General features: G+C 45.9%; 1 protein-coding gene across 1 annotated transcript; it reads left to right on the top strand.

Moving 5' to 3' along the window:
- Window positions 1-313: 313 nt before the first annotated feature.
- Window positions 314-14,495, top strand: LOC141272035 (gastrula zinc finger protein XlCGF66.1-like). Its single transcript, XM_073682325.1, has 6 exons — window positions 314-376; window positions 4,720-4,869; window positions 4,999-5,115; window positions 5,198-5,321; window positions 5,405-5,548; window positions 13,762-14,495. Exons 2-6 carry the CDS (start codon window positions 4,792-4,794, stop codon window positions 13,776-13,778), a joined length of 480 nt encoding a protein of 159 aa, XP_073538426.1. The 5' UTR covers window positions 314-376; window positions 4,720-4,791; the 3' UTR covers window positions 13,779-14,495.
- The last annotated feature ends 13,331 nt before the right edge of the window (window positions 14,496-27,826 follow it).

Here is a 27,826-nt window from a genome sequence, read left to right as displayed (position 1 = left end):
GTACACCTCGTACACACGCGGCTCCGCTCCGTACACCTCGTACACACGCGGCTCCGCTCCGTACACCTCGTACACACGCGGCTCCGCTCCGTACACCTCGTACACACGCGGCTCCGCTCCGTACACCTCGTACACACACGGCTCCGCTCCCTACACCTCGTACACACGCAGCTCTGCTACATCCACACTGTAAACCCCTCCTGACCCCACACATAACCTTCAGCTCATCCAGCACCATGACAACCAGCACAGCAGAGTCCTGCATCCACTGAGGCCCCTGATCATGTGACCCCTGACTCCTCCCCTCCTGTGACCTCATCACAGGTCCTGTGCGCACAGAGCAGCCATATATGTGGTGGCGGCTCTGCAGGTGGAGGTATGTGGAGATTCCCCATTACTATTAACCCCTTCAGTGCCGATTTCAACCACCTCAGGAGTAACTGTGGCCACTGTAGGCCTCTTTTACCTGTCCAATTAAATTTGATTCCCCAAACACCCAAATTCCTCCTGCCTGAGTGGAATTTTGCCCATTGTTCTGCCCAGTATATAAATGAATCGCCTAATAGCCAAACTGTTGGCTTTGTGACACCTGGAAGAAAATAAACCACGTTAAGTTAACAAGTCCGGTCTTATGTATCTCCAAAAATACGCGGAGTGCCATCTCCCTATCCTCTGAACTTCCGTTTCTGGCAATCCTGCTTTTGTTGCTTCCATTGCAGCGCCTATGCGGAATGAGTGTGTCCTGTAATCTTTGGGGTGGGTCCTTACCGCTGTTAAACATTTATTAAATATTGATTGGAACTGGTACCTCGTTAGTGGATAGCTGTCGAGGTGGGATAAGAAGAAACTGCCTAGTGGTCTATTGGATAGATAGGTTTTGACTAGTTTGACCGGACAGACTGCCCTGTTTGAAGGTGCAATAGCAACCAGGTGCCCCTGCCGGATGGATCTACTTTGTATTTGTGTATGCGTAAGCGTATAACATTATTGGCTATGACTACATCTTTGTGGATTAACCCTCCGCTGGCGCTGTTCTTTGATTGAGGGACTAATTCGCTGATGTGTAGCGCCCCAAAGAAGGCGATCCCAAAGGTGACAGACAGGAGTGTCGACTCAAATTGGGAGTAGCATATTACTGCCGTTAGGGATATGATGTGAGTAAGCAGGTGTATCGAAATGGGGCGTCTACATTCCTTGCTTGGCTGAGCCCTTTTCCACCCATTTAAGGCTTGATTAATGATGAATATTTTTTTCACGTCTTCCCAGTTCAGTAATTGGAAATTAAATGCTAGCTGGCGCAGGAGGCCTAGTACTGGCAGGGACGATGATGCGATCTTGTTTATGCAGTGTGCCAGGTTGGCGTTTTCTGTTTGAAAAAGGATGTTTTTGTTAGCCAGGTGCGTGCCCCAGAGTTCTAGCACTGCTACTATCTGAAAGAGTTCTAGGAGGGTATGGTTTTCAGTCAGTTCTTGCTCTTTCCAGTAGAACGGCCATAGGCCTGTGCTCCACTGGATGTCTAGTATTGCTGCGTAGCCACTGGATTCTGACGCCCCGGTGAATAGTTTTAGGTCATGGTTGGATGTTTCTACTGACATGAAGAACGTGTGACCGTTGAATGACTGTAAGAAGGTTTTCCACACTTCTAAGTCCGCCCGTACTTGCCTGTTGATTCTGATTTTATGGTTTGGTTTGGACACGCCTTTTGTTGCGAGTGATAAGCGACGAGAGAAAACTCTGAAAATGCTGACCTGCATCACCCGGCTTTCGAACACGAGAAGTTCTAGTAATGCTTGCATCTGCTGTAGGGTTACTTTCCGTACCGCGCAAAAACCTTCTATCAGGTGTATTGTTTTTTGTATTTTTTACATCGGGAGGCGGAACAACATCGCCGAGGTGTCAATTTTTATGCCTAAAAATGACAGCTTTATTGTTGGGCCTTCGGTCTTTTCTGGGGATAGTGGAATTCCGAACCGTCGCGAGATGTTTTTAAATTCGTTCAGTAGTGATTGGCATAGGTTTGTGTTTTTTGGTCCAACAAATAGGAAGTCGTCCAAGTAATGGGTGATGGACCTATTGCCGGTTTCGTGCCTTAGTACCCACTCCTGGAAGGAACTGAATAGCTCGAAGTAATAGCAAGAGATTGAACAACCCATTGAGAGGCAAGTGTCGTAGAAGTAGTCGTTGTCCACTTGGCATCCCAACAGGTGGTAGCAATCCAGGTGTACTGGAAATAGGTGAAAAGCGGATTCTACGTCGGATTTTGCGAGTTGCGCTCCTGGTCCCGCGTCCTGTACTAGCGTTACTGCAAGGACGTGTAGGAGACCGAGGCATCTTCCATCGAAATTCCGTCGTTCACGAAATCTCCTTTGGGGTATGATAGATAGTGGATCAGGCGGAATGTACCTGGGTCTTTTTTGGGGATTACACCCAACCGGGAACTCTCAGGTTCCTGAAAGGTGGATTTGTGAAGGGGCCTGCCTTTCTGCCTATGGCTACTTCTTTTTGAATTTTATTTCTGAGTATTTTGGGGTGTTCTCTTGCAGATTTTAGGTTGTTTGCGAAGGTGGGCGATTTATTGAACTTGAAAGGAATGAAAAAACTGTATATTAAGCCAAAGCGTAACTGTCCCTCCCCTTCCTTCTTAGGATAACGGTCTAACCAGGGGCCCATCGCGGTTACGCTCACAGGGGTCCTTAGATTCTGGCTGTGGGAGTTTGGTTGTTAATTTGCTTGTTGGGCAAGAGCATCTTGCGGCAGGGTGGGCTCCCCCGTAGGCTGAGTAATCGTGTTTGCATTTGCATTGTCCGAAAAAGCGACAGTGTCCCTCGTTAAGCCCCTGTACGACCACTGAATTTTGGCCTGCTGTTGTCGGTTGTCCAGTAGCCGCTGTGAAAAGGGGTGGTGCTTTTGCGACAACATAAGGCGCAGCCAAACGTTGGTTGCATTTACCCCCCAGCCTAATAGACGTTGCAGGGCCAACCGCCACTGGAACTCTTTGTCATAGCGCCACCATGTGGAACCGCCGTTGGCTTTGTAGGAGTTGTAAACCATATCTTGGTATATGAATAGTTCTGAACAGCGTTCCGGATGCTTTTGGCCCATAATGCAACCCAGTCCAGCACAGAAAACGCTTGTAACCAGTTGTTCATTGTTTTTGCGACCTTTTGTCTGTGCTTTTCGAACGGTCTGTCGGCTGTTTTTCTCTTTGTCGATCATATGCTGGTCAGCAGATATGAGTGACCATATATCGATGTACTTGTTATTCCATATCTTAATTTTGGTTTCCTTATCTATATGAGATCTCAATGGGCTAATCCCACAAACAAAATGCATCTTTATGCACACCAGCTAAGGGCAGTGTCACTTACATGGTATTGGTTACTGGGAGTGATGAGCGAGTATGTTCTGTTAACTCTTTCAGCGAGCATGCTCGGGGGCTCGCCGAGTATCTTCAGCGGTGCTCGGTGTTATGTTGTTTTAGTCACTCGGTGCTCATAATTTGCAACTGTTTGACAGCTTTAATACATGTGAGGAATGCCTAAGAAACAGGCATTCCTCACATGTATTAAAGCTGTCAAACAGTCGCCAATCATGAGCACTGAGTAACTAAAACATAACACCCGAGTACGCTGAAGATATTCGGAAAACACCTGAGCATGCTCGTAAATCTCGAGTAACAAGCATGCTCGCTCATCACTAATTACTGGGCTTGCTGGCACAGATAATTGGCCCACTAGGGCCTTAAGGGCAGTGACCGAGTAGGTGTTACCGTTATATCGTACTCACTCATGCCTGCGGTTGGAGGAGAGACTCAGAGGTATGGAAGAACTCCGGCACCAGTATCGTTTGATGTGTGTGGCGTGCCTCGGTTTGAAGTCCTGGACGATGTCGGTGGCTCGAGCAGGCTGGAAGCCCTGGAGGGTGCCCTTGTCTCGCTTATGTCCCCTGGGATCGACGCAACCGTTTGACGGGGGCTCTCCGATGTGCTCGACTTCTCGGTTGTTGAAGATGGAGAGCACCACCTCGAGGACCGAGATTTATGATCCCTCCTGTGGGATACTGATCTCCGCCATAACTATGAAGACCGCTTCCCTCACTGGCATGTGCGCTGGTGTTCGTGACGTTTGTGAGAGGATTTGGAAGTGGAGTCAGAGGAACTGCGGCGAGTACGCCTGTCGTGTCACTAACCTAGCACACAGAGCCTCCATAACTTGACCTGTAACCTGTTTCTCTATACCGGACAACGGACAGTGATGACCAAGCTATTCCAGCACTCATAGGGGAAAGGAAGGAGGCTGGGGCATCATTAAGTTTTATACTTATAGGACGGCCTGTGACAGACGTCCCCTTTTATTCTATTGGTCCCTTCGGGGACTTGGCAAGTAAAGGGTGGTGGAGGGGGTCACAAATTGTCACAGCCGCCTGGGGAGAGGCACCACAGTCAGAGGCACTTTCCTTATTTAGTACAGTGCCTGTCAATAATAAGAATCTTCCACAGTGGCGTTTTAAGAAAGATATTTAAGATTTTTTTCTTTTAGATTTGCTCTTAGTTTTTGGTGCTGGATCGGAGATATGTGATGAATCTCTGTATGTAACTATAATGTGATTGTGTGTTATACCGGGGGCAGGACGGGGCCATGACTGTATGTAGTGATCATGTGAAGCCGGTAACAGCTCCGGAGATTTATGATGTTACATCGTCATCTTCTCCCCATTCAGGTCCGTACAAAATTGGATCCTCTCACTGGAGATCTTCTATATAACAGAATTTTCCTGAGTGACCCGTCAAGGATGGATAGGGACAGGGACAAGATGGCGGAGAGGATATTACACCTCACCCTAGAGATCCTCTTCCGGCTTACTGGAGAGGTGAGAGATTCTGATGACATCACATTACATCATTCTTATCTATGGGAATAACAGATGGACAGAACTGGAGAGGTGAGGACTCTGGAAATGTCTGTAGTGAGATTTATTAATGTGTTTCTCCATAACCAGGATTACATATTAGTGAAGACCTCTAGTGATCCCTGTCACCCCCTGATACATGAGGGCATCAATGACCAGAAGATCCTAGAACTCACAGACAAAATTATTGAGCTGCTGACTGGAGAGGTGACACTGCTGGAAATGCTGGGACATTATACAGTAACTTTATGAAGGGATTGGGGGATGAAGGTATCATTGTATTTGTCAGGTTCCTATAAGATGTCAGGATGTCACTGTCTATTTCTCCATGGAGGAGTGGGAGTATTTAGAAGGACACAAAGATCTGTACAAGGATGTCATAATGGAGGTTTCCCAGCCCCTCACATCTCCAGGTAATAGACAGGACTAAATACACCTGCCCTATAATTATCTGTATGTAAAGTATTAATTCAGTCCCTGTATGTGTTTCCTCCAGTTCTGTCCAGTAAGAGGACAACACTAGAGAGATGCCCCCATCATCTTCTTCCACAGGACTACTTGCCCCATATCAATACTACAGAGACATATGTGATGGGTGATGAGTGGTGTAAAGAAGAGATTCCTACATATGACTACCCAGGTAAGTGACCACTAAATTGAGAGAAGTCACAGATTCTACTCAGTCACTGGCTGCTACAATTATATGTTGACTATTTTTATACACTTAGGCTGAGGTCAATGATTAGATTGGCCACAGCATCTGCCTGCTTGTCCATCATGTTCTATACTTTGCTGCTGACGAGGCTTTCAGTGCTGGCTCTACACAGCCAGACATGCCTGCCTGTCCGTTGTGTTTTATCCTGTACTGCTGCCCTCCCTTGCATAGAGTAAATATAAGAAGCTGCTCCCCAGAAAAGATTAATTTTTGGATGGTTTGTTAAATAGCTTTTTTTTTTCACGTTACAAATAAACCGGTTGCTCATCCCCAAAAAGGGAATGTTTTTGGATGACTTAAAAAAGGTTATTCCAAAAACACAAGTTATAACTTGTTGATCACTGTGATTATGACAGCTGGCCCTCCATTGATCCTGGTGCTGGTGCTGCAGCCCCATCATGAATGGAGTAGAGGAGCGCATGTTCAACCTCCTCTCAATTTACTGTCTATGGGACTGCTGGAAATAGCCAAGCATTGTACTCAGCAGGCCCAAAGACAATGAATGGGTTGCAGGCCGAGCAATGGCACACTCACCCTATTCAGGATGTGGCTGCACAACTCCAATCCCAGGATCACTTTGAATCTCAGCGATCAGCATATTATGCCTTATTTTGTTTCTTCGCAATTCACACATTCTCCAAGAGACTTTAGACTTTTTTCCAACCAAGTTTATTGCTCAGCTGCCCAAAAAAAGTTTCATTGTTGTCAAGGGTCGATGAAATAAGCCATTGCTTCAGCTTTTATTTCTGCCTCCCAAAAAATTCATTAAAGGGCCAAGGATAAAATAATAATAAGCTATAGCTTTTTCATGAGCCATGCCAGGCCGGGACTGTCAATCTGCCCTAACAGTCAAATTCATGGTAGGTTGTGCTTTCAGATGTTTATTCTCCACATGCACGTTGCAGTCAAGAGCTGTGAGCCCATCACTGCACTCCAGCAGAGGAGAAGAACTGCCCACCCTGCATATAGAAATCAAGCCTTAGGCCACATTCACATGTTCAATATTTGGTCAGTATTTTTAAGCCAAAATCAGGAGTGGAACAATCACAGGAAAAGTATAATAGAAACACGTCACCACGTCTGTATTTATCACCCACTCCTTGTTTTGGCTTCCAACTACTGATGTAAAATACTGACCAAATACTCAATGTGAGCAAATCAGTTCTAGACTTGCTTTCTGCTGGGTCCCAGAGCATTTCTCTTGTGCTTTATCACTGCAAAGTCTGAAAATGATTTCCAGCAGAGGGGAGGGGGTGCTGTCTGTGCAATTGCTTCATTTCAAATGTGTAGGGGAGCTCAGCAAGTTAGCAAAGTGTGAGGAGAAGCGAGTCTAAATAACGTAAATCATGCAGATGGGCAGAGCTTAGAAAGGAGCTGTGCTTAGAGAGGTTGTCTGGTCCAAAATGATAAGTCTGTAGTCACTCTGAATCCTGCCAGCGCACGCACTATGTGCTGTGGGCATTAGCCGGTTTCTGATCCGGTACTGACGGGTACGTATGCCTTATACATACTGCCGTCCAGAACCCGACTAGTGGGCACGGCCTCACTCCATACAAGTGTGTGGAGGGAGGCCCTGCACACTAGTCAGGTTCTGGCCGGAAGTATGTATTTATATTTATCTACTCTCCCATATTCAGAAGTGCTCAGCTGGCCAAGGGTTCTCATATTCTTGTATGAGAAAGTCCTTATCTCTTAGAGAACAAAAGGATCTGCAGTCGAATATCAGACATGCTGGATCCTAATCTCCACAACATTAGACTCACGGCCAAACCTGATGATCGCCTAATGTGTATTGGGATCTTCACTAGGCGACCCACAGTGAAATGTGATAGGGGCTTTTGTTTCTTAATTGGCTGTTAACTGTTAGATTTATTCAGTAGCTACTGGATGATATCCTCCTACTTCCTAGTATTTTTACAGTTGTACACAGCATTTACACTGGGTCTGGGCTCGTTAGATAATGTGTGGGGTGGTTCTTCTTATTTTATAGAATGTACTTCTTGTAGAACATAGCTGTTGCCATCAGTTTACAACCATTTTTCATACTTGAAATGATTAACCGGTTCCCGACCGCCCACTGTACATAAACGTCGGCGCTTGCTGGGCTCTGTGCAGCGCCGGCGTTTAAAAACGGTGGGTGGTCCCGCAGCGCTCAGGACCCCCAGGGTCCTGCTAGCGCTGCGGTACCGGTTCAGAGCGATAGCTCTGACATGTGGCATCATGGGGACCTGATTGGATCAGGTCCCCATGATGTTAACCTGTTCCTATCTTCTAGATGCCGCGATCCATAGCGATCGCGGCATTTAAAAGATAGTGACAGCCGGTGGTCGGCGATCGGGACCCTACACATACCTCAGCAGCGGCGGGGATCCCGGTGCTGTGACCTCTGACATCATCGAGACCTGATTGGCTCAGGTCTCGATGATGTCAGCGTCACACCAGCCAATCAGAGAGATCACCAGGGAAGTTTGTTTTAGCAACAAACTTTCCCGGGCGATCTGGCTGATAAATGCACTGTTTCTCCTCCGATCTCAGTGAGAGAGCAGAGGAGAAACACTGTGACAAGAGCTGTGTCAGCCTTGCCACTGGGAAAGTGAAAAAAAAAATCAAAAAGAAAGTAAGGTTAGGGTTAGTGAGTCTGTCAGATTAGTCAGTCCTGTCAGATTAGTCAGTCCTGTCAGATTAGTCAGTCCTGTCAGATTAGTCAGTCCTGTCAGATTAGTCAGTCCTGTCAGATTAGTCAGTCCTGTCAGATTAGTCAGTCCTGTCAGATCAGTCAGTCCTGTCAGATCAGTCAGTCCTGTCAGTCAGTCAGTCCTGTCAGATCAGTCTGTCCTGTCAGTCAGTCCTGTCAGTCCTGTCAGATCAGTCTGTCCTGTCAGATCAGTCTGTCCTGTCAGATCAGTCTGTCCTGTCAGATCAGTCAGTCAGTCCTGTCAGTCCTGTCAGATCAGTCTGTCCTGTCAGATCAGTCTGTCCTGTCAGATCAGTCTGTCCTGTCAGATCAGTCTGTCCTGTCAGTCTGTCCTGTCAGTCTGTCCTGTCAGTCTGTCCTGTCAGTCAGTCCTGTCAGATCAGTCAGTCAGTCCTGTCAGATCAGTCAGTCCTGTCAGATCAGTCAGTCCTGTCAGATCAGTCAGTCCTGTCAGATCAGTCAGTCAGTCCTGTCAGATCAGTCAGTCAGTCCTGTCAGATCAGTCAGTCAGTCCTGTCAGTCAGTCAGTCCTGTCAGATCAGTCTGTCCTGTCAGTCAGTCCTGTTAGTCCTGTCAGATCAGTCTGTCCTGTCAGATCAGTCTGTCCTGTCAGATCAGTCTGTCCTGTCAGATCAGTCTGTCCTGTCAGATCAGTCTGTCCTGTCAGTCTGTCCTGTCAGTCTGTCCTGTCAGTCTGTCCTGTCAGTCTGTCCTGTCAGTCTGTCCTGTCAGTCAGTCCTGTCAGATCAGTCAGTCAGATCAGTCAGTCAGTCCTGTCAGATCAGTCAGTCAGTCCTGTCAGATCAGTCAGTCAGTCCTGTCAGATCAGTCAGTCAGTCTTGTCAGATCAGTCAGTCAGTCTTGTCAGATCAGTCAGTCAGTCCTGTCAGATCAGTCAGTCAGTCCTGTCAGATCAGTCAGTCAGTCCTGTCAGATCAGTCAGTCAGTCCTGTCAGATCAGTCAGTCAGTCCTGTCAGATCAGTCAGTCAGTCCTGTCAGATCAGTCAGTCAGTCCTGTCAGATCAGTCAGATCAGTCAGTCAGTCCGGTCAGATCAGTCAGTCAGTCAGTCCGGTCAGATCAGTCAGTCAGTCCGGTCAGTCCAGTCCGGTCCCGTCCGTTCAGTCCGGTCCGTTCAGTCCAGTCAAAAAATATAAAAATATATACACCTCTTCTGCAGACTTATACTGCAGAAGAGGTGTATGCCCTGCTATGTTCTGACACTGATGACAGTGCAATCTCAGATGGAGATATGGATTTTGAGGGCTTTAGTAGTGGCGACACTGAGAGCTCAGAAATGAGCAGTGATTCTGTTCCATCCTCAAGCCCAAGGACCAGTACAGCAATAGGGGCAAATAGCGCTACTGGAGAAACGTCTCCAAATCAGGGAACACTGCCCAGTACAAGCGCTGTCCCTGCTACTAGTGAATTGGCGCACGCCAGTGTACAAGGAGTTTTGCCACATGATCTAGCATTTCCCAGATGGGAGGCTTCGGATTCGGCTGCTCCATTCAGCCCTGATTTCAACGCCATTCCTGGTATAAATGTGGAGGTGGAAGATTTTGGACCAATTCATTTTTTTAATTTGTTTTTTACAGACAGCTTGCTAGAGCATATTGTCGTGCAAACAAATTTATATGCATCCCAATTCATAAGCCAGAATCCCCGATCTTACTATGCTAGGGCAAATTTATGGACACCAACTAATGTCCCGGAAATAAAAAAAAATTTTAGGACTTACATTTGCCATGGAGCTTGTTAAAAAACCAAGCATTCGATCCTACTGGTCCAACCACCCTGTTCAAGCCACCCCTATGTTTTCAGTCGTTCTGCCTGGGACCCGTTATGAAATGCTCATGCGGTTTTGGCATTTTAACGACAATAGTCAATGCCTGCCCAGAAATGCCCCAGAACATGACAGGTTATATAAAATTAGACCCATCATTGAAAATTTGTCAGAAAAATTCTTAAGGCTCTACACCCCAACACAAAATATTTCTATAGATGAGTCCCTTGTAAAATTCAAAGGAAGACTGCACCTCAAGCAATTTATCCCATCTAAAAGGGCAAGGTTTGGAATAAAGATCTATAAAATGTGCGAAAGTTCAACCGGATACACATCTGCTTTTCGCATATACGAGGGGAAAGATAGCCAACTAAACCCACCAGGATGCCCTACTTATCTGGGGACATCTGGAAAAATTGTTTGGGAGCTGATAAGTCCATTTTTTCAAAAAGGCTACAATCTATATGTGGACAATTATTACACCTGCATACCCCTATTTAAAAGTCTGGTTGAACACAACATCGGGGCTTGTGGGACCATTCGTAAAAACCGTCAGGGGTTTCCACAGCCATTGGTCAACCAAAAGTTCCAAAAGGGGCAGTCAGGGGCTGTACGCATCGGAGAGCTGCTCGCCCTGAAATATAGGGATAAGAGGGATATTTTTGTCCTCTGCTCGATCCACACAGATGCCACAAGGGCCATTGTAGAACTAGGATCCACCACTCCGAAGCAAAAACCTGTGTCAGTCATTGACTACAACAAACACATGGGGGGTGTGGACCTTGCAGACCAGGTTCTACAGCCATACCAGGTATCAAGAAAGTCCTATACCTGGTATAAAAAGTTGGTTATTTATTTGTTTCAGGTGGCCACATACAATTCTTTTGTGTTGTACAAAAAAGCAGGAAATTCAGATCCTTTTCTTGATTATCAAGAAAAGGTAATTGAAAATCTTGTCTTTCAAAGTGTTAGCCCCGCTCATCCATTAGAATCCGAGGATGTGAAAAGACTCACTGAGCGACATTTTATTGCACTTATTCCAGCAACGGAAACAAGAAGGAACCCCCAGAAAAGATGTCGTGTATGTACTAAGAGAGGAATGAGGCGTGATACCCGCTACTATTGCCCACAATGCCCATAATTGCCAGCCTTATGGGTCACTGACTGCTTTAAAATCTTCCACACAGAACCACGTTTTTAAACTGTAAAAATGTATCCAAATTTGTCATACAAACATTTGGTTCATTTAGTGAATGACACATTCGAGTAGAGCTCACTTAATTTCCAGGGGGGGTTCTCCAGAATCTAAACCTTCCATTGCGTGCTTGTTTCTGGAAATCATCCATTGAGTTAAAATGGTCACTAAACCCATAGATGAATTCCCAGAGGGGTGTCATTTCCAAAATGGGGTCACTTGTTGGGGGTTTCCTCTGTTTAGGCACCTCGGGGGCTCTCCAAATGCAACATGGCGTCCGCTATCGATTCCAGCCAAATTTCCATTCCAAAAGTCAAATGGCGCTCCTTACCTTCCGAGCCATGCCGTGCGCCCAAACAGTGGTTTTGCACCACATATGGGGTATCAGCGTGCTCAGGAGAAATTGCACAACACATTTTGGGGTCCATTTTTTCTGGCTGCCCTTGTGAAAATTAAAAATTTGAGGCTAAAGTAGCAGTTTTGTGTTAAAAATGTGTTTTTTTATTTTCACACTTCAACATTATAAAATTCTGTGAAGCCCCTGGGGGTTCAAGGTGCTCACCACACATCTACATAAGTTCCTTGAGGGGTCTAGTTTCCAAAATGGGGTCACTTGTTGGGGGTTTCCACTGTTTAGGCACCTCAGGGGCTCTCCAAATGCAACATGGCGTCCGCTATCGATTCCAGTCAAATTTCCATTCCAAAAGTCAAATGGCGCTCCTTACCTTCCGAGCCATGCCGTGCGCCCAAACAGTGGTTTTGCACCACATATGGGGTATCAGCGTGCTCAGGAGAAATTGAACAACCCATTTTGGGGTCCATTTTTTCTGGCTGCCCTTGTGAAAATTAAAAATTTGAGGCTAAAGTAGCAGTTTTGTGTTAAAAATGTGTTTTTTTATTTTCACACTTCAACATTATAAAATTCTGTGAAGCCCCTGGGGGTTCAAGGTGCTCACCACACATCTACATAAGTTCCTTGAGGGGTCTAGTTTCCAAAATGGGGTCACTTGTTGGGGGTTTCCACTGTTTAGGCACCTCAGGGGCTCTCCAAATGCAAAATGGCGTCCACTATCGATTCCAGTCAAATTTCCATTCCAAAAGTCAAATGGCGCTCCTTACCTTCCGAGCCATGCCGTGCGCCCAAACAGTGGTTTTGCACCACATATGGGGTATCAGCGTGCTCAGGAGAAATTGAACAACCCATTTTGGGGTCCATTTTTTCTGGCTGCCCTTGTGAAAATTAAAAATTTGAGGTTAAAGTAGCAGTTTTGTGAAAAAAAGTTAAATGTTCATTGTTTTCTTCCACATTCCAAAAATTCCTGTGAAGCACCTGAAGGGTTAATAAACTTCTTGAATGTGGTTTTGAGCACCTTGAGGGGTGAAGTTTTTAGAATGGTATCACTTTTGGGTATTTTCTGTCATAAAGGCCCCTCAAAGTCACTTCAAATAAGATGTGGTCCCTAAAAAAATGTTTTTGTAAATTTTGTTGTAAAAATGAGAAATCACTGGTCAACTTTTAACCCTTATAGCTTCCTAACAAAAAAAAATTTTGGTTCCAAAATTGTGCTGATGTGAAGTAGACATGTGGGAAATGTTATTTATTAACTATTTTGTGTGACATATCTCTCTGATTTAAGGGCATGAAAATTCAAAGTTTGAAAATTGCAAAATTTTCAAAATTTTCGCCAAATTTCCGATTTTTTCACAAATAAACGCAAGTGATATCGAAGAAATTTTACCACTATCATGAAGTACAATATGTCATGAAAAAACATTCTCAGAATTAGGGGAATCCGTTGAAGCGTTTCAGAGTAATTACCTCATAAAGTGACAGTGGTCAGAATTGAAAAAATTGGCCCTGTCACGAAGGCAAAAACAGGCTCTGGTGCGAAGTGGTTAAAAGAGATGTGCTGCAAACCAATCGTAAAATACAAAAAGAGTGATTTCTACCTGTCTTAGAGAAAATGGTAGTCCAAATGAAGCACTTCAGATATACGCGTGCAGCTTCCAGGGGTCCTTTGAAGAAGTCACAACTGCAACTGGAGGTGATGGATGCGTGGCGGAGTCTGTAGAACAAGCCGTGAGTATTGCAGAGAATGGGTTCAGACGGCGTGTTAATGCCAGAGATAGAGGGCTACAGAGACTCTCAGAGACTCGGGCTTTCAGGCACATGCAGCCATTGCACTAGGTGGATACAGGGATGAAGATCATGGGTGAGAAGAACTGCAGACAGCCTGATAGGTGTGCCGGCCGGTCACACCTGCAGGACAGCTGATGATCAAGGATGTGAGCACTTAGTATCTGTGTGACTGGGGGATTCCACTGAGGGAAAAACAGTGCAGCGCTTATCCGACGCGTTTCCGAGGTCACGGTCTCCTTCGTCAGGGGGATTTTAAGAAAAATTCTTTCCAAATCAGACAATGTGATTTTCAGGATTTGTTTTCTCCTTTTGTCTGTCATAGTTGAAGTCTACCTATGATGTCAATTACAGACCTCTCTCAACTTTTTAACTGGGAAAACTTGCACAATTGGTGACTGACTAAATACTTTTTTTCCCCACTGTATCCTGTGGGTGATGAAACTAAAATTGAACATTTTGGGTATAATGACCATCGTTACCTTTGGAGGGAAAGGGAGAAGCTTTGAAGCCTAAGTACACCATCCCAACTATGAAACATGGGGGTGGCAGCATCATGTTATGGGGTTGTTTTGCTGCGGGAGGGACTGGTGCACCTCACAAAATAGATGACATCATGAGAAAAGAAGATTATGTGGCAATACTGAAGCAACATCTCAAGACATCAGCTAGGAAGTTAAAGCTTGGGCGGAAATGGGTCTTTCAAATGGACAATGACCCAAAGCATACTGCCAAAATGGTAACAAGGTGGCTTAAGGATAACAAAGTCAATGTTTCGGAGTGGCCATCACAAAGCCCTGATCTAAAGCCTATTGAAAATTTATGGGCAAAGCTGAAACGGCAAGTGCGAGCAAGGCGACCCACAAACCTGGATCAGTTACACCAGTTTTGTCAGGAGGAATGGGCCCAAATTCCGACCTAACTATTGTGAGAAGCTTGTGGAAGGATATCCCAAACGTTTGACCCAAGTCATTCAGTTTAAGGCCAATGGTACCAAATACTAATGAAATGTATGTAAAGTTTTGACTTTGCAGTAAGTAATAAAAATGCCTTAAAACATTCTCTCTCTCTCATTATTATGGCATTTGGCAAATATTACAAATCATGGTAATCTTAATTGACCTAAAACTGGAAAAGTTTATTCTGATTTTATGTCAGATATTGAGAAAAACATGCATGTGTGTCTTTTTATATAGTGTATGCAACTTCTGGTTTCAACTGTACATACTGTGCATATTATATGGCATATATACCACCATCATTGTTACAGCCCTTCATCACCCAAGCAGCAGTATCATCCTCCAGCAGACTCTCTCCCCGATTGATAGGATTTATCATCTGGATATAACAGACTATGACGAGTAAAGTCAAAGAAATCCTGTAAGTAATAGACCTCTAGAGCCCAACCATAATCTTGTCTGAGGAATTAAAAAAAATCATTATTTTTCTTTTTAAAGCAGGATAGACACTTATTCTAATCACATTAAATGACATGCGTATATTGTTTCTGCTCCCCCCTTCCCTTTCTTTTGAACAAAGGATCTTCACTATAATACTTTGATAGAATAAAACAAGGAAACCAAAAAACAAGATGTACTTCCGGCGGAAATAAATATAAGTGTATAAATACAGAGTACATAAATATTCAACCAGCCAGAATAAGGGACCAATATAAGCAAAAGGGACAATCGGAAAAAACACCACAAGAAGAAGGGGAGAGAGGGAAGCCGACCATAAAGTCCCAAATATCAAATGTAGTGAATAATTTCATATTTATTAACAACAGGTGACAACAATGAATAGCAGATCAAATACATGATAAAAATAACTAAAAACATCTAAAAACAGGGGCGAGTGTCCGATATGATATTCCGTGTGGGAAAGAAAAATAGAAAAAAATATATATATAATAATAATTGAATAAATAGTCTATAAATAGATAAAATAAATAAAGAATAATTGTGAATAATAAATAAGGTGCACAGTGAGATATTAGAAAGTGTCAGTGCTATGAATATTTTGATGTCTACCCCAAGATTGTATACAGAGTATATATAACAAGTCAATAGCAGCATCAATGCATAATATATGTTTATCAATGCACCCCGGATTGGGGGGTGAGGGGACCATGCATACCAGGATTGGGGGATGAGGGGTGCCATGCATATCAGGATTGGGAGGTGAGGGGGCCACACATACCAGGATTGGGGGATGAGGGGGTCACACATACCAGGATTGGGGGATGAGTGGTACCACGCATGCCAGGATGAGGAATAGGGTGCCATGCTTACCAGGATGAGGGGTACCCCACATACCAGGATTGGGGGGTGAGGGGACCATGCATACCGGGATTGGGGGGTGAGGGGACCATGCATGCCAGGATTGGGGGGTGTAGGGACCATGCATGCCAGGATTGGGGGATGAGGGGTGCCATACATACCAGGATTGGGGTGTGAGGGGGCCACACATACCAGGATTGGGGAATGAGGGGCACCATGCATACCAGGATTGGGGAATGAAGGGCACCATGCATACCAGGATTGCAGGATGAGGGGCACCATGCATACCAGGATTGGAAGATGAGGGATGCCATGCATACCAGGATTGGGGGATGAGGGGTACCAAGCATACCAGGATTGGGGGATGAGGGGTACCAAGCATACCAGGATTGGGGGGTGAAGGGACCATGCATGCCATGATTGGGGGATGAGGGGTGCCATACATACCAGGATTGGGGGGGTGAGGGGGCCACACATACCAGGATTGGGGAATGAGGGGCACCATGCATACCAGGATTGGGGGATGAGGGGCACCATGCATACCAGGATTGGAAGATGAGGGATGCCATGCATACCAGGATTGGGGGATGAGGGGGCCACACATACCAGGATTGGGGGGATGAGGGGTACCATGCATACTAGGATGAGAAATGGGGTGCTATGCATACCAGGATGAGGGGTACCACACATACCAGGATTGAGGGGTGTGGGGACCATGCATGCCCGGATTGGGGGTGAGGGGACCATGCATACCAGGATTGGGGGATGATGGGTGCCATGCATATCAGGATTGAGAGGTGAGGGGGCCACACATACCAGGATTGGGGGATGAGGGGTGTCATGCATACCAGGATTGGGGGATGAGGGGTGCCTTGCATACCAGGATTGGGGGATGAGGGGGCCACACATACCAGGATTGGGGGATGAAGGGTACCACGCATGCCAGAATGAGGAATAGGGTGCCATGCTTACCAGGATGAGGGGTACCCCACATACCAGGATTGGGGGGTGAGGGGACCATGCATGCCAGGATTGGGGGGTGAAGGGACCATGCATGCCAGGATTGGGGGATGAGGGGTGCCATACATACCAGGATTGGGGTGTGAGGGGGCCACACATACCAGGATTGGGAAATGAGAGGCACCATGCATACCAGGATTGGGGAATGAAGGGCACCATGCATACCAGGATTGGGGAATGAAGGGCACCATGCATACCAGGATTGCGGGATGAGGGGCACCATGCATACCAGGATTGCGGGATGAGGGGCACCATGCATACCAGGATTGGGAGATGAGGGATGCCATGCATACCAGGATTGGGAGATGAGGGATGCCATGCATACCAGGATTGGGGGATGAGGGGTACCAAGCATACCAGGATTGGGGGATGAGGGGTACCAAGCATACCAGGATTGGGGGGATGAGGGGTACCATGCATACGAGGATGAGGAATGGGGTGCCATGCATACCAGGATGAGGGGTACCACACATAACAGGATTGAGGGGTGAGGGGACCATGCATGCCAGGATTGGGGGATGAGGGGACCATGCATACCAGGATTGGGGGAAGAGGGGTGCTATGCATACCGGAATTGGGGGATGAGGGGTGCTATGCATACCGGAATTGGGGGATGAGGGGTGCTATGCATACCGGGATTGGGGGATAAGGGGTGCCATATATACCGGGATTGGGGTGTGTGGGGGCCACACATACCAGGATTGGGGGATGAGGGGTACCAAGTATACCAGGATTGGGGGGATGAGGGGTACCATGCATACCAGGATGAGGAATATGGTGCCATGCTTACCAGAATGAGGGGTACCCCACATACCAGGATTGGGGGGTGAGGGGAACATGCATACCAGGATTGGGGGAAGATGGGTGCTATGCATACCGGGATTGGGGGATGAGGGGTGCTATGCATACCGGGATTGGGGGATGAGGGTTACCATGCATACCAGGATGAGGAATAGGGTGCCATGCTTACCAGGATGAGGGGTACCCCACATACCAGGATTGGGGGGTGAGGGGACCATGCATATCAGGATTGGGGGGTGAGGGGACCATGCATACCAGGATTGGGGGGTGAGGGGATCATGCATACCGGGATTGGGGGATGAGGGGTGCCATATATACCAGGATTGGGGTGTGTGGGGGCCACACATACCAGGATTGGGGGGATGAGGGGTACCATGCATACCAGGATGAGGAATGGGGTGCCATGCATACCAGGATGAGGGGTACCACACATACCAGGATTGAGGGGTGAGGGGACCATGCATGCCAGGATTGGGGGGTGAGGGGTGCCATGCATATCAGGATTGGGGGATGAGGGGTACCATACATACCAGGATTGGGGGATGAGGGCACCATGCATACCAGGATTGGGGGGTGAGGGCACCATGCATACCAGGATTGGGGGATAAGGGGTGCCATGCATACCAGGATTGGGGGGTGAGGGGGCCACACATACCAGGATTGGGGAATGAGGGGTACCACACATACCAGGATTGAGGGGTGAGGGGACCATGCATGCCAGGATTGAGGGGTAAGGTGACCATGCATGCCAGGATTGAAGGGTGAGGGGACCATGCATGTCAGGAGGGGGGTGAGGGGACCATGCATTCCAGGATTGGCGGATGAGGGGTGCCATACATACCAGGATTGGGGGGTGAGGGGGCCACATATCAGGATTGGGGGATGAGTGGGCCACGCATACCAGGATTGGTGGATGAGGGGTACCAAGCATACCAGGATTGGGGGGATGAGGGGTACCATGCATACCAGGATGAGGAATGGGGTGCCATGCATACCAGGATGAGGGGTACCACGCATACCAGGATTGAGGGGTGAAGGGACCATGCATGCCAGGATTGGGGGTGAGGGGACCATGCATATCAGGATTGGGGGATGAGGGGTGCCATACCTACCAGGATTGGGAGGTGAGGGGGCCACACATACCAGGATTGGGGGATGCAGGGTGCCATGCATACCAGGATTGGGGGATGAGGGGTGCCATGCATACCAGGATTGGGGGATGAGGGGGCCACACATACCAGGTTTGGGGGATGAGGGGTACCAAGCATACCAGGATTGGGGGGATGAGGGGTACCATGCATACCAGGATGAGGAAAGGGGTGCCATGCATACCAGGATGAGGGGTACCACACATACCAGGATTGAAGGGTGAGGGGACCATGCATGCCAGGATTGATGGATGAGGGGTACCAAGCATACCAGGATTGGGGGATGAGGGGTACGAAGCATACCAAGATTGGGGGATGAGGGGGCCACATATATCAGGATTGGGGGATGAGGGGGCCACATATATCAGGATTGGGGGATGAGGGGGCCACACATACCAGGATTGATGGATGAGGGGTACCAAGCATACCAGGATTGGGGGATGAGGGGTACCCATGCATACCAGGATGAGGAATGGGGTGCCATGCATACCAGGGTTAGGGGTACCACACATACCAGGATTGAGGCGTGAGGGGAACATGCATGCCAGGATTGGGGGGTGAGGGGACCATGCATACCAGGATTGGGGGATGAGGGTTGCCATGCATATCAGGATTGGGGGATGAGGGGTGCCATACATACCAGTATTGGGAGGTGAGGAGGCCACACATACCAGGATTGGGGGATGAGGGGTGCCATGCATACCAGGATTGGGGGATGAGGGGGCCACACATACCAGGATTGGGGGATGAGGGGTACCAAGCATACCAGGATTGGGGGAGGTGACGGGTACCATGCATACCAGGATGACGAAAGGGGTGCCATGCATACCAGGATGAGGGGTACCACACATGCCAGGATTGAGGGGTCCATGCATGCCAGGATTGAGGAGTGAGGGGACCATGCATGCCAGGATTGGGGGGTGAGGGGACCATGCATGCCAGGATTGGGGGGTGAGGGGACCATGCATACCAGGATTGGGGGATGAGGGGTGTCATGCATACAGGGATTGGGGGATGAGGGGTGCCATATATACCAGGATTGGGGGGTGAGGTGGCCACACATACCAGGATTGGGGGATGAGGGGTACCGAGCATACCAGGATTGGGGGGATGAGGGGTACCATGCATACCGGGATGAGGAATGGGGTGCCATTAATACCAGGATGAGGGGTACCACACATACCAGGATTGAGGGGTGAGGGGACCATGCATGCTAGGATTGGGGGATGAGGGGTGCCATGCATATCAGGATTGGGGGATGAGGGGTGCCTTATATACCAGGATTTGGAGGTGAGGGGGCCACACATACCAGGATTGGGGGATGAGGGGTACTATACATACCAGGATTGGGGGGTGAGGGCACAAATCCGTACCAGCATTGGGGGGTGAGGGCACAAATCCGTACCAGCATTGGGGGATGAGTCGTGCCATGCATACCAGGATTGGGTATGAGGGGGCCACACATACCAGGATTGGGGGATGAGGGGTACCCAGCATACCAGAATAAGGATGAGGGGTACCATATATACCAGGATAGGAATGCGGGGTACCATGCATACCAGGATGAGGGTTGGGGTGCCATGCATACCAGGATGAGGGGTGCCATGCATACCAGAATAGGGATGAGGGGTGCCATGCATACCAAAATAGGGATAAGGGGTACCATGCATACCAGGCTAAGGGATGGGGTGCCATGCATACCAGGTTAGGGTTGAGGGAGCCATACATACCAGGATTGGGGATGAGGGGTGCCACGCATACCAGGATGAGGGATTGGGTGCCATGCATGCCAGGTTTCTGGGATGAGAAGGCTATACATACCAGAATTAGGGATGCGGGGTACCATGCATACCAAGATGAGGGATGGGGTGCCATGCTTACCAGGATGAGGGGTACCATACATACCAGAATAGGGATGAGGGGTACCATACATACCAGGATGAGGGATGGGGTGCCATGCATACCAGGATTGGGGGATGAGTGGTGCCATGCATACCAGGATGAGGGATTGGGTATCATACATACCAGGATTGAGGGATGAGTGGTGCCATGTATACCAGATTTGGAATGAGGGGTGCCATGCATACCAGGATGAGAGATGGGGTGCCATGTATACCAGGATTGGGGATGAGGGGTGCCATGCATACCAGGATTGGGGATGAGGGATGCCATGCATACCAGGATTGGGGGATGAGGGGTGTCATGCATGCCAGGATTGGGGGATGAGGGGTGCCATGCATACCAGGATTGGGGATGTGGGGTGCCATGCATACCAGGATAGAGATGAGGGGTACCATGCATACCAGGATAGGGATGTGGGGGGACCATGCATACCAGGATTTGGATGAGGGGCCATGCATACCAGGATAGGAATGAGGGGTGCCATGTATACCAGATTTGGAATGAGGGGTGCCATGCATACCAGGATGAGAGATGGGGTGCCATGTATACCAGGATTGGGGATGAGGGGTGCCATGTATACCAGATTTGGAATGAGTGGGGCCATGCATACCAGGATGAGAGATGGGGTGCCATGCATACCAGGATTGGGGAAGAGGGGTGCCATGCATACCAGGATTGGGGATGAGGGATGCCATGCATACCAGGATTGGGGGATGAGGGGGTATCATGCATACCAGGATAGGGATGAGGGGTACCATGCATACCAGGATGAGGGGTACCAAACATACCAGGATAGGGATGAGGGATGGGGTACCATGCATACCAGGATAAGGGATGGGGTGCCATGCATACCAGGATAGGGATGAGGGGGCCATACATACCAGGATTAGGGCTGAGGGGTGCCACGCATACCAAGATGAGGGATGGGGTGCCATTCATACCAGGATGAGGGGTACCATACATACCAGAATAGGGATGATGGGAACCATGCATACCAGGATAGAAATGCAGGGTACCATGCATACCAGGATTTGGTGGATGAGGAGGCCATATATACAAGGAGTGGAGGATGAGGGGTGCCATACATACCAGAATAGGGATGAGGGGTACCGTACATACTAGGATAGGGATGAGGGGTACCATGCATACCAGGATGAGGGATGGGGTGCCATGTATACCAGGATAGGGATGAGGGATGGGGTACCATGCATACCAAGATAGGGATGAGGAGTGCTATGCATACCAGGATGGGGGTGAAGGGCCCATGCATACCAGGATTGGGGGTGAGGGGTGCCAAGCATTCCAGGATAGGGATGAGGGGTGCCATGCATACCAAGATAAGGATGAGAGGTGCCATGCATACCAGGATAGGGATGAGGGGTGCCATGCATACCAGGATAGGATGGTGGGGACAGGATGGGGGCAGCACATACCGTCATAGGAGACCATACACCAATAAAAATGCTCGCCACCCGGGCTTAGAACAGGTTCAATAGCTAGTGTATATATGTATGTATGTGTGCGTGTGTGTGCATATATATATATATATATATATATATATATATATATATATATATATATATATATATATATATATATATATATATACACCGCGTGCAGAATTATTAGGCAAATGCATATTTTGATCACTTTGATACTTTTTATACATGTTGTCCTACTCCAAGCTGCATAGGCTTGAGAGCCAACTACCAATTAAGTAAATCTGGTGATGTGCATCTATGTAATGAGGAGGGCTGTTGACTAATGACATCAACACCCTATATAAGGTGTGCTTAATTATTAGGCAACTTCCTTTCCTTTGGCAAAATGGGTCAGAAGAGAGATTTGACGGGCGCTGAAAAGTCCAAAATTGTGAGATGTCTTGCAGAGGGATGCAGCAGTCTTGAAATTTCCAAACTTTTGATGCGTGATCACCAAACAATCAAACGTTTCATGGCAAATAGCCAACAGGGTCGCAAGAAGCGTGTTGGCCAAAAAAGGCGCAAAATAACTGTCCATGAATTGAGGAAAATCATGCGTGAAGCTGCCAAGATGCCATTCGCCAACAGTTTTGCCATATTCTAGACCTGCAACGTTACTGGAGTATCAAAAAGCACAAAGTGTGTGATACTCAGGGACATGGCCAAGGTAAGGAAGGCTTAAAAACGACCACCTTTGAACAAGAAACATAAGATAAAATGTCAATAATGGGTCAAGAAATATCTTAAGACTGATTTTTCAAAGGTTTTATGGACTGATGAAATGAGAGTGATTCTTGATGGGCCAGATGGATGGGCCAGAGCTTGGCTCAATATAGGGCAGAGAGCTCCACTCCGACTCAGACGCCAGCAAGGTGGAGGGGGGTTACTGGTATGGGCTGGTATCATCAAAGATGAACTTGTGGGACCTTTTAGGGTTGAGGATGGAGTGAAGCTCAACTCCCAGACCTACTGCCAGTTTCTGGAAGACAACTTCTTCAAGCAGTGGTAAGGAAGAAGTCGGTATCATGATTTTCATTCAGGACAATGCTCCATCACATGCATCCAACTACTCCACAGCGTGGCTGGCCAGTAAAGGTCTAAAAGAAGAAAAAATAATGACATGGCCCCCTTGTTCACCTGATCTGAACCCCATAGAGAACCTGTGGTCCATCATAAAATGTGAGATCTACAGGGAGGGAAAACAGTACACCTCTGGGAACAGTGTCTGGGAGGCTGTGGTGACTGCTGCATGCAATGTTGATCGAAAACAGATCAAGCAACTGACAGAATCTATGGATGGAAGGCTGTTGAGTGTCATCATAAAGAAAGGTGGCTATATTCATCACTAATTTTTTTGGTTCTTGTTTTTGCCTGTCAGAAATGTTTATTTCTAAATTTTGTGCACTGATATTGGTATACCTGGTGAAAATAAACGAGTGAGATGGGATTATATTTGGTTTTTATTAAGTTGCCTAATAATTCTGCACAGTAATAGTTGCCTGCACAAACAGATATCCTCCTAAAATAGCCAAATCTAAAAAAAAAACACTCCAACTTCCAAAAATATTAAGCTTGGATATTTATCAGTCTTTTCGGTTGATTGAGAACATAGTTGTTGATCAATAATAAAAATAATCCTCTAAAATACAAGTTGCCTAATAATTCTGCACACAGTGTGTGTATATATATATTTATATATATATATATATATATATATTTATATTTAATATGCAGTGGGTACGGAAAGTATTCAGGCCCCTTTAAATTTTTCACTCTTTGTTTCATTGCAGCCATTTGGTAAATTCTTTTTTTTCTCAATAAAGTACACTCTGCACCCCATCTTGACTGAAAAAAAAAACAGAAATGTAGACATTTTTGCAAATTTATTAAAAAAGAAAAACTGAAATATCACATGGTCATAAGTATTCAGACCCTTTGCTCAGTATTGAATAGACGCACCCTTTTGAGCTAGTACAGCCATGAGAATGATGCAACAATTTTTTCACACCTGGATTTGGGGATCCTCTGCCATTCTTCCTTGCAGATCCTCTCCAGTTCCATCAGGTTGGATGGTGAACATTGGTGGACAGCCATTTTCAGGTCTCTCCAGAGATCAATTGGGTTTAGGTCAGGGCTCTGGCTGAGCCAGTCAAGAATGGTCACAGAGTTGATCTGAAGCCACTGCTTTGTTATTTTAGCTGTGTACTTAGGGTCATTGTCTTGTTGGAAGGTGAACCTTCGGCCAAGTCTGAGGTCCAGAGCACTCTAGAAGAAGTTTTCATCCAGGATATCTCTGTACTTGGCTGCATTCATGTTTCCTTTAATTGCAACCAGTCGTCCTGCAGCTGAAAAACACCCCCATAGCATGATGCTACCACCACCATGTTTCACTGTTGGGATTGTATTGGGCAGGTGATGAGCAGTTCCTGGTTTTCTCCACACATACCGCTTAGAATTATCACCAAAAAGTTCTATCTTGGTCTCATCAAACCAGAGAATCTAATTTCTTATAGTCTGGGAGTCCTTCATGTGTTTTTGAGCAAACTCTATGTGGGCTTTTATATTTCTTGCACTGATGAGAGGCTTCCGTCGGGCCACTCTGCCATAAAGGCCCGACTGGTGAAGGGCTGCAGTGATAGTTGACTTTGTGGAACTTTCTCTCATCTCCCTATTGCATTTCTGGAGTTCAGTCACAGTGATCTTGGGGTTCTTCTTTACCTCTCTCACAAAGGCTCTTCTCCCACGATTGCTCAGTTGGGCTGGACAGCCAGGTCTAGGAAGACTTCTGGTGCTCCCAAACTTCTTTCATTTAAGTATTATGGAGGCCACTGTGCCCTTAGGAACCTTGAGTACTGCAGAAATTCTTTTGTAACCATGGCCAGATCTGTGCCTTGCCACAATTCTGTCTCTGAGCTCCTTGGGCAGTTCCTTTGAGCGCATCATTCTCATTTGGTTTGACATTCACTGTGACAATTTCTACATTTCTGTTTTTTTTTTTTTTTCAATCAAGATGGGGTGCAGAGTGTACTTTAATGAGAAAAAAAATTAACTTTTTAGAATTTACCAAATGGCTGCAATGAAACAAAGAGTGAAAAATTTAAAGGGGTCTGAATACTTCCCGTACCCACTGTATGTATGTAGGTATATATAATACATATAATTTTGCTGTGACACTGCATTATAATATATAATGCTGTGACACTGCATATATAATATATGCTTTTGTTTAAAAAAGTATTTTCCCAATCGAGGCATATTTGCATATGTTTATGAATTTTTCAGCTTTTTTTTATCCTATTTTAATTTTTTGTTTACTTAAGTTGTGACTAATGGTTCTGCTATCTGGATCATTATTATTACTTATGTATATTGGAATACAGTTTATTTTGTGTTAGGGGTGGAGTTCCCATTTGGGGATTTGCGTCTTTGTTGTATATTTTATGACGACGATTGTTTGCTATATGTATTAAACCTGTATTCTCCTAAAACACATTGTTAATAAAATCCCTTGTTTATATTGGATCCAGGGGTGCTATGCACTCATCTAATTTTTACCCCGATAACTACTAAACATTGATTTGTGTCATACACATACAGGTGCATCTCACTAAATTAGTATATCATCAAAAAGTTAATTTATTTCAGTTCTTCAATACAAAAAGCGAAACTCATATTATATAGGGTCATTACAAACAGAGTGATCTACTTCAAGTGTTTATTTCTGGTAATGTTGATGATTATGGCTTACAGCCAATGAAAACACAAAAGTCATTATCTCAGTAAATTAGAATATTTAACAAAAAACACCTGCAAAAGCTTCCTAAGTGTTTAAAAAGGCCCCTTAGTCTGTTTCAGTAGGCTCCACAATCATGGAGAAGACTGCTGACTTGACAGATGTCCAGAAGGCAGTCATTGACACACTCCACAAGGTCCCAGAGTTCCTATTTTCATTTGGAAATCAAGGTCTCAGAGTCTGGAGGAAGAGTGGAGAGGAACACAATCCAAGCTGCTTGAGGTCTAGTGTGAAGTTTCCACAATCAGTGATGGTTTGGGGAGCCATGTCATCTGCTGGTGTAGGTCCACTGTGTTTTATCAAGACCAACGTCAGCACAGCCGTCTACCAGGAAATTTTAGAGTACTTTATGCTTCCCTCTGTCAACAAGCTTTTTGGAGATGGAAATTTCATTCTCCAGCAGGACTTGGCACCTGTCCACACTGCCAAAAGTACCAATACCTGGTTTAAAAACAACAGTATCACTGTGCTTGATTGGCCAGCAAACTCGTCTGACCTTAACCCCATAGAGAATCTATGGGGTATTGTCAAGAGGAGGATGAGAGACACCAGACCCAACAATGCAGACAAGCTGAAGGCTGCTATCAAAGCAATCTGGGCTTCCATAATACCTCAACAGTGCCACAGGCTGATCGCCTCCATGCCACGCAGCATTGATGCGGTAATTGATGCAAAAGGAGCCACGACCAAGTATTGAGTGCATTTATTGAACATACATTTCAGTAGGCCAACATTTCAGATTTTAAAAACATTTTTCAAGCTGGTGTTATAAAGTATTCTAATTTACTGAGATAATGACTGTTGTGTTTTCATTGGCTGTAAGCCATAATCATCAACATTAACAGAAATAAACACTTGAAATAGATCACTCTGTTTGTAATGTCTCTATATAATATATGAGTTTCACTTTTTGTATTGAAGAACTGAAATAAATTAACTTTTTGATGATATTCTAATTTAGTGAGAAGCACTTGTATGTAAGGCAGGTGGATGTCTAAGAGAATGAGGCATGATGCAGTTCCGATGTAAGCTAAGGTCAATATCAGTAGTACGAGGTCTATTGTGGAAAACTGACCTAGTCGATTGAAAATGTTGTTTTTATAGAAAAATGTCTATACAATTTGTAGTAAAAATTATAAATATATAGAATACTAAACTTTCAATGACATGCTATTGAAAAATAATAAAATTGCTTTTATTTTTGGCTGATGACTGTACCAAGAGTTCAGAGAATGATCTGTTAGCTTCAAAGTTGAAAGCAAATGATCACGGAATCAAAGCAGATATATATGAAAAGCCTGCCATTATCTCAGATACAGCTCCAGACCTACACAGCAATAGTTTATCATCTGATTATTTTCAACAGCTCCAATCTTCATCACAGACTGTTAAACAAAAGAAAAATAACAGAAAAGATGATGAAAATCAAAGAGTTCACAAAAGAAATAAGCTACATTCATGTTTAGAATGTGGGAAATGTTTTTCAAAGAAATCATCTGTTGTAACACCTGAGAAAAGTCATACAAGGGAGAAACCATTTTCTTGTTCGGAATGTGGAAAATGTTTTACAGACAAATCAAGTCTTGTTCAGCATCACAGAATTCACACAGGAGAAAAGCCATATTCATGTTCAGAATGTGGGAACTGTTTTACAAGGAAATCAACTCTTGTAATACATGAGAGAAGTCACACAGGGAACAAACCATTTTCATGTTCAGAATGTGGGAGATGTTTTTCTAAAAAATCTGATCTTGATAAACATCAGAGAATTCACACAGGGGAGAAGCCATTTTCATGTTCAGAATGTGGGAAAAGTTTTATATATAAATCAATTCTTGTTAAACATCAGAGAATTCACACACGTGATTCACACAAGTGATTTTCATATGCAGAAAGTGGAAAATGTTTTAATCAGAAAATAATTCTTGTTACAAATCTGAGAATTCACACCAGGGAAAATGTGATT

The sequence above is a fragment of the Phyllobates terribilis genome, unplaced genomic scaffold, assembly GCF_046119375.1.
Source record: "Phyllobates terribilis strain yellow unplaced genomic scaffold, ASM4611937v1 Scaffold_5__5_contigs__length_657084704, whole genome shotgun sequence".
Lineage (NCBI taxonomy): Eukaryota > Metazoa > Chordata > Amphibia > Anura > Dendrobatidae > Phyllobates > Phyllobates terribilis.
This window is presented reverse-complemented; position numbering and strand designations above follow the sequence as displayed.

Coding starts and splice junctions, on each gene's coding strand:
- LOC141272035 (XM_073682325.1), top strand. CDS start 4,792: ATGGATAGGGACAGGGACAAGATGGCGGAGAGGATATTACACCTCACC. Junction 5,116..5,197: donor TTGAGCTGCTGACTGGAGAG/GTGACACTGCTG, acceptor TGTATTTGTCAG/GTTCCTATAAGATGTCAGGA. Junction 5,322..5,404: donor CCAGCCCCTCACATCTCCAG/GTAATAGACAGG, acceptor TGTTTCCTCCAG/TTCTGTCCAGTAAGAGGACA.